A 13,420-nucleotide genomic window follows, 5' to 3' on the forward strand; every position below is an offset into this window, starting at 1 on the left:
TTTCTCACCTGGGATCCATTATTGATTCAAAATCCTCCCAGGTTTTTCTCTCTCCCGAGAGAAAACTCAGTATAGTGGAGTTAATTTCTAACATTTTATCTAATCCTTCAGTATCCATAGTTACTCTATCTTCCCTTTTGGGGAAGATGGTGTCATGCATAGGCATCATTCCCTGGGCTCGCCTTCATGCTAGGGAACTCCAGTGGCTACTGTTGCCTTTTCAGAGATCGGGGCACAGCAACTCAAATCGACGCATTGTCATCCCACTGAGTGTTCGCAGATCCTTCAAGTGGTGGAAGTCTCCGGCCATGGACAGAGGATCCCCGTTCAGGTGCCCGGATCAATTTGTCATCACCACAGATGCCAGTCTATCGGGATGGGGCGCCCACGCCCAGGGGATGATAGCCCAGGGCACGTGGTCCCCGGAGGAAGCTTCCAGGCCAATCAATTGGCTAGAGTTAAGAGCCGTTTCCCTGGCTCTGAAGCATTTCTCTCCTCGCATTCCCAACCGGCACGTTCTCATTCTCACCGACAACATTGCCACAAAAAGCCATATCTGCAGACAGGGGGGCACGAGATCCAAGGCTCTCATGAGGGAGGCCCTCAAGTTGGGCCTTTGGGCGGAAAAACATCTCCAGTCGCTCCTAGCCGATCACATCTCGGGGAGTCTCAACGTCCAGGCGGATTGGCTATCCCGAGCAACGATAGACCCAGGAGAGTGGAACCTTCATCAAGACCTGTTCCATCAAATCACCCTCAGATTCGGCCTACCAGTCCTGGATCTCTTCGCGACCAATGCGAACGCCCAACTCCCTCGCTTCTATTCCAGATTTCCATCCCCGGGAGCGGAAGCAATCAATGCCCTCCGGAGTCCATGGCCTCCAGGCCTACTCTACGCATTTCCTCCAATTCCAATCCTCCCGGACGTGATTCACAAGGTCCTCACCGAGAGGGCCCGAGTAATCTTAATCGCCCCTCATTGGCCCCGCCGGCCCTGGTTCGCGGATCTCCAACAGCTGTCCGTCCAGGACCCTTGGCGACTCCCCGTTTCGGGGGATATGCTGCGGCAGGGGGCCTCTTTCCATCCAGACCCGGAGTGGTTCCACCTCACCGCCTGGCTGTTATCAGGAGAGATTTAGAACTGCGTGGTCATGACCCCGATTCAGTGGAGGTCATTTTAAAGGCCAGGAGGGGCTCGACCAATCGAATCTACGACCACACGTGGTCCAAGTTTCACCAGTGGTGCCTACAGGAAGGTTTCTCCCCTCTGTGCATCCCCATACACAGAATTATTTCCTTCCTTATGCAAGGCTTCCATAAAGGACTTTCCACCAGCACCCTCCGGCGTCATCTGGCAGCCATTTCATCTGTCCTAGGGGGTCCCCGCAGACAGCCTCTCCGATCCTTCCCTGAAGTTCAGGAATTCCTCAAGGGCATAGCCAACCTCAGACCTTCCAAGGTCCACAGGTATCCATCCTGGGATTTGCCACGGGTTCTCCATTCCCTCACGCAGGCACCATACGAACCCCTAAAATCGGCGTCCCTCAGGTACCTATCCTTTAAGGTAGCTTTCCTGGTGGCTATTACCTCTGCCCGACGCATTTCGGAGCTGGCTGCCCTCTCAATCAGGCAGGACCTTTGCCAATTCCATCAGGACAAGGTAGTCTTGCGACTGGACCCCACCTTCTTACCCAAGGTCAGTTCCATGTTCCACAGATCTCAGGATATTGTCCTACCTTCCTTCTGTCTCCAACGAGACCATCCCTTGGCAATTAGATGGCACACCCTGGATCTCACCAGAGCGCTGAGAATATATATCCAACGCACAGGACCCTTTCGGAGGTCAGAAGCACTTTTTGTAGCCTATCATCCCAGAGTCATGGGGGCCAAAGTGTCTTCAACAGTAATAGGCCGTTGGATCAGAGGGACTATATCTAAGGCCTATGAGTCGGCCTCCCTCTCAGTTCCAAGGAACATCACTGCGCATTCCACCAGGAGCGCAGCCACCTTGGCCGCTTGGGCGACTCAAGCCCCGTTGGAGGAGGTCTGCAAAGCAGCCACTTGGGCCTCGCCAAATTCCTTCATCAGGCACTACAAAATTGATTCTTACGCTTCAGCGGACGCTGCCTTCGGCAGAAGGGTACTCCAATCCGTTATCTCACACGATAGCAAGCTAATCCCACCCTAGGGACCATCTATTGGGTATGTCCCATGTGACTGCTGGACCCGCTCCTTCAGTACGGAGAATAGGCGTTGATTGCTTACCTGAACGCCTCTTCTCGTACGGTGAGCGGGTACAGCAGTCACTTCCCGCCCTTGTATGTGTCTTCTTTACCTTTCTATATCTTTCTTCTTCTAACAATGAGAGTTGAACACTACAGAGCTTCACAACTGAGCCTAGTCTATGGATTCGCGAATTCTGGGGAAGGGGCGGATCCGGCAAGCTTTTTTAATACTAGGCTCAGTTCCACCGGATTGGACATGAGCAACCCATGTGACTGCTGTACCCGCTCACCGTACGAGAAGAGGCGTTCAGGTAAGCAATCAACGCCTATTCTCCTTGCTGCCTTTCTTCACTCCATTTGCCTTCGTTAGGACCTCAATTTGGGCTGGCATAGGAAGCGGCTGGAGGGGTGATTTTAGGACCGATTTGGGGCAAGGTAGAAGCTTTTGGAGGGGCGATTTTAGGAGTGATTTGGGGCAACATAGAAGCTTTTGGAGGGGTGATTTTTGGAGAGATTTGGGGCAACGTAGGAAGCTTTTGGAGGGGCAATTTTAGGAGCGATTTGGGGCAACATATGAAGCTTTTGGAGGGGCGATTTTTGGAGAGATTTGGGGTGGCGTAGGAAGCATCTGGAGGGGTGATTTTGGGAGAAATTTGGGGCAGTGTTAGCCTTCATTAGGACCTCCAATCCTCGCTTCTCCTCGCTGCCGGTCTCCATTTAGCCTTCACTTTGTCCGCCCGCCACTTTTTTTTAAAGCCGTAAAGTTGGGATTTTCCTACTGGGTTTACATGCATTATTTGCTTTTACATTGATTCCTATGGGAAACATTGTTTCATCTTACGAACTTTTCTACTTATGAACCTCCTCACGGAACAAATTAAGTTTGTAAGAAGAGGTACCACTGTATAGTGGATTGTAAAAATATACTATATTATTCAGAGAAGCAATAGGAGTAAGCTGGAACAGTAAGATAAATTAAAACTGGCATTTATAGTTTTGCCATCACTAATCCTAGTAATATTATAATATTATGGTTTAAATGTGCTATAGTTACCAAGGTTTTGGATATGTTAGTCATGATGTTAGTAGGTGGTCTAATATGGAGTTTTTTAAGGGGGATGGTTTGCATTCATCATATAGAGGTACCCAGGTGCTTGGTGAGGAGTTCAGAACTTTTTTGGACAGGCATTTAAACTAGGCAAAGGGGATAGAGATTTAACCGATGTGGATGATTTCTGTCCCTGGCCAACAAGGATAAATCAGTTTGTTGAAGTTTATGAAAAGATCACAGAGAAGGAGAGAAAGGTACTGCTTTTTAAGACATTTTGTATTTTTTGAATTCAAGGAGGTTGGGCAGATATTACTGGCTGTAAGGGACAATTTTATTGACAGTTTGAGTTCAAGCACAGACCACTCAAAGATTAGGCTGGGGTGGAACTAGATTGGGAAGGATAAAAAGGAGGGAAAAGTCATTTTAAATCACACTTTCAGATCACAGAGAAGGAGGAGAAATCAGCAAAGTTTGCTAGCAATAAGGGTTGTTGATTTTCTTGCTAAGTACTTGTATTTCAATAAATTGTTAAGATGTCTGGCTTGGTGCAGTGTAACACTTTTTGGCTGTTGTGTTCCGTAGTACCTTGTGGAACTTGGGGTGCTGCCCTCTTTGCATAAGGACATCTAGTTTATATGGCGAGATCTCTAGATTGCAGTCCTTAGTTTGTAGCTTGCAGTCAGAAGTGGAAAGATTGCCCAGCCACGTGCTGTGATGCAGCCATGTGTGCAACCTCCACTTCCACAACACCCCCTGAGGGTTCAGGAAGATTATGTGCAATGGAACAAAAACATAGCAATTTGGGTCTCTCTGTATCAAATTACTATAAAGTTCTTGCGGATTTAAATGATAAGGATGTTGTAGATATTAGCGAGGCCCCTCAGGCGGAGAATGAGGGGATGTTCCAAGGGAAAGTTGTTGTAAGTGAGGTGCAGAGTGTCACCAAACCATCAAGTGCAGTTAGTAGAAATAAAAAGAGGACACATTTTCTTGTGGGTGACTCGACTGTTAGAGGTGTTGATTTCGGACAGAGTAAGGATGTGGTGAAGCTGATGAGGTGTCTTCCAGGGGCCACTGCCAGCAGGGACAGGTGGCGGATTACAAATATTGTCAAGGCTGTGAGTAAAGGTAAAAACATTGATGTGGTGATGCATCTTGGCACAAATGATTTGTCCCAGAGAAATGTTAATGTAGTAAAAAGAGATTTCCAATGTCTAAGTGTGGAGCTGGGCAAAATAACTGATTCAGCGACTTTCTCAGAGGTGTTACCGGTTTGTGGCCAGGAGGATAAAACAACTTGTATCAGAGAGTTTAATGTGTGGTTAAGGCAGTGGTGTAAAGCTGAAAGTTTTGGCTATGTAAGTCATGATGTCAGTAGGTGGTCTAATAGGGAGTTGTTTGAGAGGGTTGGTTTGCATCCATCATACAGAGGTACCTTGGTGCTCAGTGAGGAGTTCAGAACTTTTTTGGACAGGAATTTAAACTAGGTAAAGGGGACAGAGATGTAACTGATGTGGATTATTTCTGTCCCTGACCAATGATGATAAATCAGTTTCTGGAAGCTTATGAAAAGGGAGTTGCAAATAAAATAAATGTAATTGTTGATGATAAGGGGCAAACTAATAATGGTTATGGGTGATTTCAACATGCCTGATGTTGACTGGAATATCCACAGTGCCCTTACATGCAAAAGTAAGAATATAGTAGAGGCCTTTACAGGAGCAGCTCTGGCACAGCTGGTTAAGACACCAACTAGAGGGGAGAATATTCTAGATTTAGTCTTTACGAATGGGAATTGGGTTTCAGAGGTAAAGGTGGGAGAAAATTTAGGTTGCAGTGACCATCTATGTTTGTGGTTTGATGTAAAAACTGATTGTGAGCAATCCTATACTACAACCAAAGTATTGGATTTCAGGAAAAACAAATTTTAATGCAATGGGGCTATAGTCAATGAAAAAAAGCCTGCCCATAGGAGGTATAAAGAGTCTGGAATTATAGCTGATAGATCGGTGTATAAAATGAGACAGAGGGAGGCGAAACAGATAATATATGCTGCTAAAGCCTCAAAAGAGGAAGAAATTGCCAAATCTGTAAAGAAGGGGGATAAAGGAGAGCTGGAGACTCTCTGGGTTTGCATGCAAACTAAAGAGGGTTCTGTCATTAGATTTGGGGAGATCTATAGGCCTCCAGGGCAATCTGAGGAGTATGACAACAAGATGGTGGATGAAATTACCCAAATGGCAGTAAAGGGAGATATTGTGATTATGGGTGATTTCAACATGCCTGATGTTAACTGGAATACCCCTAGTGCCCTTATCAGCAAAAGTAAGAACATAGTAGAGGCTCTTACAGGAGCAGCTCTGGCACAGCTGGTTAAGACACCAACTAGAGGGGAGAATATTCTAGATTTCGTTTTTACGAATGGGAACTGGGTTTCAGAGGTTAAGGTGGGAGAAAACATAGGTTGCAGTGGATCACCTATGTTTGTGGTTAAATGTAAAAACTGATTGTGAGCAATCCTATACTACAACCAAAGTATTGGATTTCAGAAAAACAAATTTCAATAAAATGGGGGAATATTTAAATAATGAATTAAAGGGCAGGGATAAAACGGCGGGAGCAAGCACCCAGTGAACTGTATTTAAAAATGCCATCTTAAAAGACACTGGACTGTATGTAAGGCAAATAACTAAAGATAAAAAGAAGAAGAAACCGCTATGATTTAGTAATGATGTAAGGTCTATAGTCAATGAAAAATGTCTGTCTATAAAGAGGTATAAAGAGGCTGGAAGTATAGCTGACAGAGAGGTGTATAAAATGAGACAGAAGGAGGTGAAACAGATAATATATGCTGCTAAAGCCTCAAAAGAGGAAGAAATTGCCAAATCTGTGAAGAAGGGGGATAAAACCTTTTTCAGATATATTAGTGATAGGAAGAAGAAAAACTGCAGCATCACAAAGCTTAGTACCGGGAATAATACATATATTGCTTCCAGCTGTAGGGATTCAGCTCCAGTGATCTCAGAGGGCAATGTCTTAAAAGAACTTGAATGATTAAAGACAAATAAGGCAATGGGTCCAGATGGCATCCACCCCAGAGTTCTTAAAGAACTCAGATATGTGATTGCTAGCCCCCCTGACTGATTTGTTTAACCCATCCCTTTTAATAGGAGATGTTCCTGATGATTGGCAAATGGCCAGTGTTGTGCCTATCCACAAGAAGGGGAGTAGAGAAGAAGCTAGTAACTACAGGCCAATTAGCTTGACATCAGTTATAGTTAAAATGATGGAGACTCTACTCAAAAAGAGGATAAATCAGCACCTAAAAACAAATAACTTATTGGATCCAAACCAGCATGGTTTACTGAGGGCAAATCGAGTCAGGCTAATCTAATTGATTTCTTTGACTATGTCACAAAGGTGTTGGATGAAGGTGGTGCCATGGATATTGCCTATCTGGACTTCAGCAAAGTCTTTGATACGGTTCCACATAAAGAGCTGATAGATACGTTAGTGAAGATTGGACTTAATCCCTGGATAGTTCAGTGGATTTGCAGTTGGCTGAAGCGTAGATATCAGAGGGTTGTTGTTAATGGCGAGTATTCTAAGCAGATCATGGTTACAAGATGTGGTTGGTAAATCCACAGTAACTGAATTTAAACATGCCTGGGATAAACATATATCCATCCTAAGATAAAATATAGGAAATAGTATAAGCCAGACTAGATGGACCATGAGGTCTTTTTCTGCCGTCAATCTTCTATGTTTCTATGTTTCTGTGTTAGCAAAAGAATAATGCAAAAAGCAGTACTTTAATCATATGTTTATTCTTTGAAACTCATGCTAATGCTCGGGATAGTTTCTTTGTTATGCGCTTGTTCAATCATTTTCATAAAATTTAAATCTTCCCTAACAGAGAGTTTGACCCAAGAGTGCATATTGAGTTTCCTTAAATCGATCCTCTATTTTGAGCCCAGATGGAATTGTAACATTATTGATTTGATTTGATTTGATTTGATTTGATTCCACCCCTCTCCTGAGACTCGGAGTGGCTTACAACAAGTAACAATACAAATCTAAAAATTAAAACAGATTTAAGACCCTTAATATAAAAAACAATCATACATCTCATACAGACCATACATAAAGCGGAACGGCCCAGGGGAATCAATTTCCCCATGCCTGACAACAGAATTGAGTTTTGAGAAGTTTGCGAAAGGCAAGGAGGGTGGGGCAGTTCTAATCTCTGGGGGGAGTTGATTCCAGAGGGTCGGGGCCACCATAGAGAAGGCTCTTCTCCTGGGTCCCGCCAACTGACATTGTTTCATTGACGTGACCTGGAGAAGGCCAACTCTATGGACCTGACTAGTCACTGGAATTCGTACGGCAGAAGGCGGTCCCGGAGGTATTCTGGTCTGATGCCATGAAGGGCTTTATAGGTCATAACCAACACTTTGAATTGTGACCGGAAACTGATCGGCAACCAATGCACTCTGCGGAGTGTTGGTGTAACATGGGAATACCTAGGGAAGCCCATGATTGCTCTCGCAGCTGTATTCTGCGTGATCTGAAGTTTCCAAACACTCTTCAAAGGTAGCCCCATGTAGAGAGCATTACAGTAGTCGAACCTCGAGGTGATGAAAGATGGTTCTCTAATGTAAGCTGTGGGTCGAGGAGGATGCCCAAGTTGCAGACCCTCTCTGAGGGGGTCAATAATCCCCCCCCCCAGGGTAATGGATGGACAGATGGAATTGTCCTTGGGAGGCAAAACCCACAGCCACTCCATCTTATCCGGGTTGAGTTTGAGTCTAACCAGACACTAACAGTCTCCAGGTACCGGCACATCACTTCCACTGCTTTGTTGAGTAGACATGGGGTAGAGATGTACAGCTGGGTATCATCAGCGTACTGATGATACCTCACCCCATGCTCCTGGATGATCTCGCCCAGCGGTTTCATGTAGATATTAAATAGTAGGGGGGAGAGGACCGACCCCTGAGACACCCCACAAGGAAGAGACCTAGAGGTCGACTGCGACTGACCGGAGAGGTAGGAGGAGAACAACTGGAGAACAGTGCCTCCCACTCCCAACCCCTCCAGCTGGCACAGAAGGATACCATGGTCGATGGTATCGAAAGCCGCTTAGAGGTCAAGAAGCACCAGGAAAGGGGATAAATCCCTCTCCCGGGCCCGCCAGAGATCATCCATCAACGCAACCAAAGGAGTTTCTGTGCTGTAGCCGGGCCTGAAACCCGACTGTTGAGGGCCTAGATAATTGGCTTCTTCCAAGGACCGCTGGAGCTGGAGCACCACCACCTTCTCAACAACCTTCCCCATAAAGGGAAGGTTGGAGATTGGACGATAGTTGTTGAGAATGGCTGGGTCCAGGGAAGGCTTCTTGAGGAGGGGGCGCACAAGTGCCTCTTTGTACCGGAGCCGGGAAGAACCCCCTCCCCAAAGAAGCATTGACAATCTCCTGGACCCAGCTCCATGTCACTTCCCTGCTGACCGAAACTAGCCAGGAGGGACACGGATCCAGGAAACAGGTGGCGGAACTCACAGCTCCAATGGCCTTGTCCACTTCATCAGGTGCCACCAGATCAAACTCTTCCCAGATGGATGGACAAGTACGGGCCCCAGTCACCTCGACTGACTCATTGTCAGTCGACTCTGTTATCCAATCGGAGTCGAGGTCCGGCCGGATCCAAGTGACTTTATCAGCAAAAAATGTGTTAAAATCCTCGGCACTGCTCTGCAAGGGCTACCCAACTCCCCCCTGGTTAAGAAGGGAGCGGGTCACCCTATACAGAGCGGCCGGGCGAGATTCCATTGATGCAATCAAGGCGGCATGATATGCGCATCTTGCCACCTTGAGTGCCACTTTGTAAGTCTTAATATGAGCTGTTACAAGTGTTCGGTCGGATTCAGACTTACTCTTCCTCCATCGCTTCTCTAGATGTCTCTTCTGGCGTTTCAAGTCCTGGAGTTCCTCCGTAAACCAAGGAGCTCTCCGGGGTCTAGTGCCACAGAGAAGTCACAACAGCGCAATCTGGTCAAGAGCCTCCGTTGCAGCCTTATTCCAGGCCGCGGCAAGAGACTGCCGAACTGTGGATGAGTGCATCTGGAATAACCCCAAGTGCCCTTTGAAAGCCCTCTGGGTCCATCAGGTGACTGGGGCGGAAACACGTAATCGGTTCCGCTTCCCTGCGTGGGCGCATTGAAGCCAGGAGGTCAAGCCGCAGTAGAAAATGGTCTGACCATGACAAACGCAACACTTCTAAGCCCCTTAGTCTCAGACCATTACTCAATTGCTCAGAGAGGAAAACCATGTCGGGTGCGTGCCCCCCCCCTTGTGAGTCGGACCCTGTACTACTTGAGTCAGATCCATGGCTATCATGGTGGCCATGAACTCCTGCGCTAGCCCAGAGGTTTCACCGAGCAACGGTAGGTTAAAGACAATAAGTCTGGGGAACCCTATCGCCAGCCCGGCTACCTCCTCGAGCAGCACAGGCAGGGCTTTTGACACGTAGCTGGGAGGCAGATACGTGAGCAACAAGCCCACCTGAACCCCTATGTCCAACTTCACCAGGAGGGACTCACAACCCGCAATCTCTGGAGCAACGAGTCTACCTAGGCAAAGGCTCTCCCTGGCTATGATAGCCACTCCTCTCCCCCTTCCCTGGGGTCGAGGCTGATGCCATACCTGAAACCCGGCTGGGCAGATTTCAGAGAGAGGAACTCCTTCCTCCGGGCCCAGCCAGGTTTCAGTCACACATGCCAGGTCGGCCTCCTCATCCAGGATCATATCCCAGATTACGAGAGCTTTATTTACCACCAACCTGACATTGAGTAGCAGTAGCCTGTGTCCAGGGCCAGAATTACACTCATCACTAGTGTCTTTGGTTGAGCTCACGGAGCCGGAACATGGTATCGCTATTAAGCAGCGATCCCTCCTTCCCTTGGAACGGCTAGCTCCGTGACTCCCGCTATATCTGCTTCTCCCCAGCAAGACTGGAATTTTCTGACCCTCTGCCACCCCAGAGATAGGTGTCCCCTCCCCTCCTGCCTCTTCAATGTCAGATGGGCCAAATATATCATTCATACCATTCCCATCCACCTCATCCATACCATAAACCCACCCCACCCATCCCTCCCATTCCAATCATTCATTCCAAACATATCATTACACTCACCCCAATTATCCATCAATTAAAAGACTCCCAATAATTTAATTAAAAAATGGATTAAATTAATATTATTTTATTGTCACAAGGGACAATGAGTTAAGGTTTGGAATGGCCACATCGGAGATACTGAGAGGTAAAAAAGTAAATACAGTTCAAAGCAATGTTAGCTTTGCCAACCACAAAGAGTTGATTTAATAGTATAACAAAATAACAGCTCATTAAATTGGGTGAAATTTCAGAGACAGATAATTCATTAGCCATTTTGCATTTAATCTTCTCACTGGCCTCTATTTGGAATTGTATTTGCAACAGTGTGTATGTGGGTGGATGTATACCGGCAGCAGAAAAGCAATCTATTTTGTAGAGCATTTTGTAGACATTTGATTCCATACTTAAAAGTGAATCTCTATTTTGATGTGCAGTCTCTTTTAATGGAATGATTCAGTTGAAACTTTGGTGAAAGCCTCTCCAGAAGCTTTGCACAGACAGCCCTGGTAATTAGAATTGCACAAAGAGATTTAAAAGGACATTGATTTTGATTTTTCCAATATATTGCCAAAGTACTCATACATTATAATTAAGAAAGTTGCAAAGTTTAAAATGTAATGGAAAAGAAGACCAATGTTAATTTTATATTTTATATAGCTTGAGAGGTTCACCAGTATGAGGATAAAGAAGGAGAAAGAAAAACCCAATACAACATATAGGAATTCATCTACTTCATACTCAGATATTTCTGGGTCAGGTCAGACATTGCAGGATATCTCTGATGAAGATGTGCTGGTTCTCTTTGAGCAGATGTTGGTAAGTACCATTACAATTACTGTATTTTTCATACCATAAGACACACCAGTGTAAAAGACGCACCAAGATTTTAAAGAGGTAAGTAAGGGGGGAAAAAGGTTTTGTCCTCCCTGGACCCCAGGAGCACTCTGTATCAACTCTCTGTGTGCCCTGGTTATAGCAAAAACGGGCCCATTTTTCTCCCTTTTTTTTTTTTTTAAAAAAAAGGGGTGTTGCCTTTCCTCAGCCCCCAGAAGCAATCTGCAGGCCTCCCAAACTCTCTGTGAACCAGGATTTTTTTTTTGCAAAAAAAGGGCATCTTTTCCACCCATTTTTGCAAAAAACAGGGTGCATAGGGTTTGGGACGCCTGTAGAGTGCTTCTAGGGAATGGGGAAAGGCAAAAGTGTCCTTGTTTTTCTGAAAAACTGCCTGATTCCCCCCCCCCAATGGCATTTCCCCCTTCCCCCAGCCCCCAGGCCAATTTTTGTAAAAATGGGATGTGGGGCAGGGCTTCAGGAGGCCAAAATTGGTGGTATTTGGTGTATAAGATGCACCAACATTTTCACCCTCTTTTAGAGGGGAAAAAGATGCATCTTATACTCCAAAAAATACAGTATATCTTGAGAATAACAAAGCTAAAATTTTCCTATGCTTGTAGATATGCTGAAATGAATGTGTGATTTCTGTTATGTGAAAAATTCTCTTTCTGCTCTGGTAAGGAAGACTTTGATTTGTTTTTCTACTACAGCTAGTAAACAAAAATCCTAAAACCAGAATTCATTTGGGAGAAATTAAGTATTGTTACGTGTAATTTTGTCAAAAGAATTCAGCTTTATATGACTGGACAATCATCTACTATAGAGGTAGGCAAAGTTGGCTCTTCTATGACATGTAGACTTCAACTCCCAGAATTCCTGAACTAGCATGATTGGCATAGGAATTCTGGAAACTGAAGTCCACAAGTCATAGAAGAGCCAACTTTGCCTACCCCTGATCTAGTAGAAATCACATAGGGAATCAATCCTGCAGTGTACATATGGATAGATGATGATTTCCTAGATACCTCCTAATTTGATAATTCTGTGACTATTTTTATGCTTTCTTTGATAGGTGGATATGAATCTAAATGAGGAAAAGCAGCAGCCTCTAAGGGAGAAAGACATTAGTATCAAGAGAGAAATGGTGTCTCAGTACCTGCATACTTCCAAAGCTGTGAGTTCTTGGGTTGTAGTCGAATTTATAGAATACTTCTAGGGTTTGCTTGATTTAAGTTGCAGGATAAGTGAAACTGATAAAGATAATCAAGCAGCACATTTGTGAGCATGGAGAAAATAGCAAAAAGATTACTAGAAGCAGGCATGGATTTGTTAAAAACAATATACCAGAGAAATGTTACTGCCTTTTTTGACAAGGTGATTCAATTAGTGGATATGGGGAATGCTTAGACTTCATTAAGGCATTTGACAAAGTAGACTATAGCCTACTTGGTAAGATAGAAAAATGTGGAATAGACAGTACTACCAAAAATAAATTCCAACTACATCTATCCAATGGAAGCCAGCAGTGGGATATGTCAAAGTTTTGTCTTGACGGCAGTCATCTTCAACCTATTCATAAATGATCTAGATGAGAGGATAGAAGGGAAACTTATCAACTTTGCAGACAACAAGCTGAGGGGAACAGCTAACGCTTTAGAAGATAGATTCAAGGTTCAGAAGGATCTTGATTTGAATACTGGCCCTTATCCAAGAAAATGCACTTTAGTTGTGAAAAAGGTAAGATCCCCTACAGAGGAGAAAAAAACCCCAAATGCATAGGTATAGAATAGATGATACCTGTGTCAATGTAACTCTGAGAGGAATCTAGGTGTCTTAGCAGACTACCATTTAAGTATGAATGAAGCAGTGGATGTGATGTGGTGGTGCCTGGAAGCTGTGAGGATCTGGATGGGGGCCAACAGGCTCAGACTCAACCCAGACAAGTCCGAGTGGCTGTGGGCTTTCCCTCCTAAGGACTTTTCGATCTGTCTGTCCATTGCTCGTGGGGGGGGGGATATTGTCCCTCTCAGATAGGGTCCGCAACTTGAGTGTCCTCCTGGACCCACAGCTGAGTTTTGACCATCACATTTGGGCTGTGGCCAGGGGGACCTTTGCCCAGGTTCGCCTGGTACACC

The 13,420-nt window shown here is 45.3% G+C and overlaps 1 protein-coding gene across 2 annotated transcripts in view; it reads left to right on the top strand.

The window, feature by feature from the left end:
• The window catches only part of DIAPH1 (diaphanous related formin 1), a 241,251-nt gene that overhangs the window by 21,543 nt on the left and 206,288 nt on the right, over positions 1-13,420 (top strand). For both annotated transcript variants that reach the window (XM_070746897.1, XM_070746898.1), the window contains exons 3-4: positions 11,109-11,267; positions 12,358-12,459. In XM_070746897.1, the coding sequence (XP_070602998.1) occupies positions 11,109-11,267; positions 12,358-12,459 (261 nt within the window). The remainder of the gene's footprint in view (positions 1-11,108; positions 11,268-12,357; positions 12,460-13,420) is intronic.

Source organism: Erythrolamprus reginae, chromosome 3 (genome assembly GCF_031021105.1).
Source record: "Erythrolamprus reginae isolate rEryReg1 chromosome 3, rEryReg1.hap1, whole genome shotgun sequence".
NCBI lineage: Eukaryota > Metazoa > Chordata > Lepidosauria > Squamata > Dipsadidae > Erythrolamprus > Erythrolamprus reginae.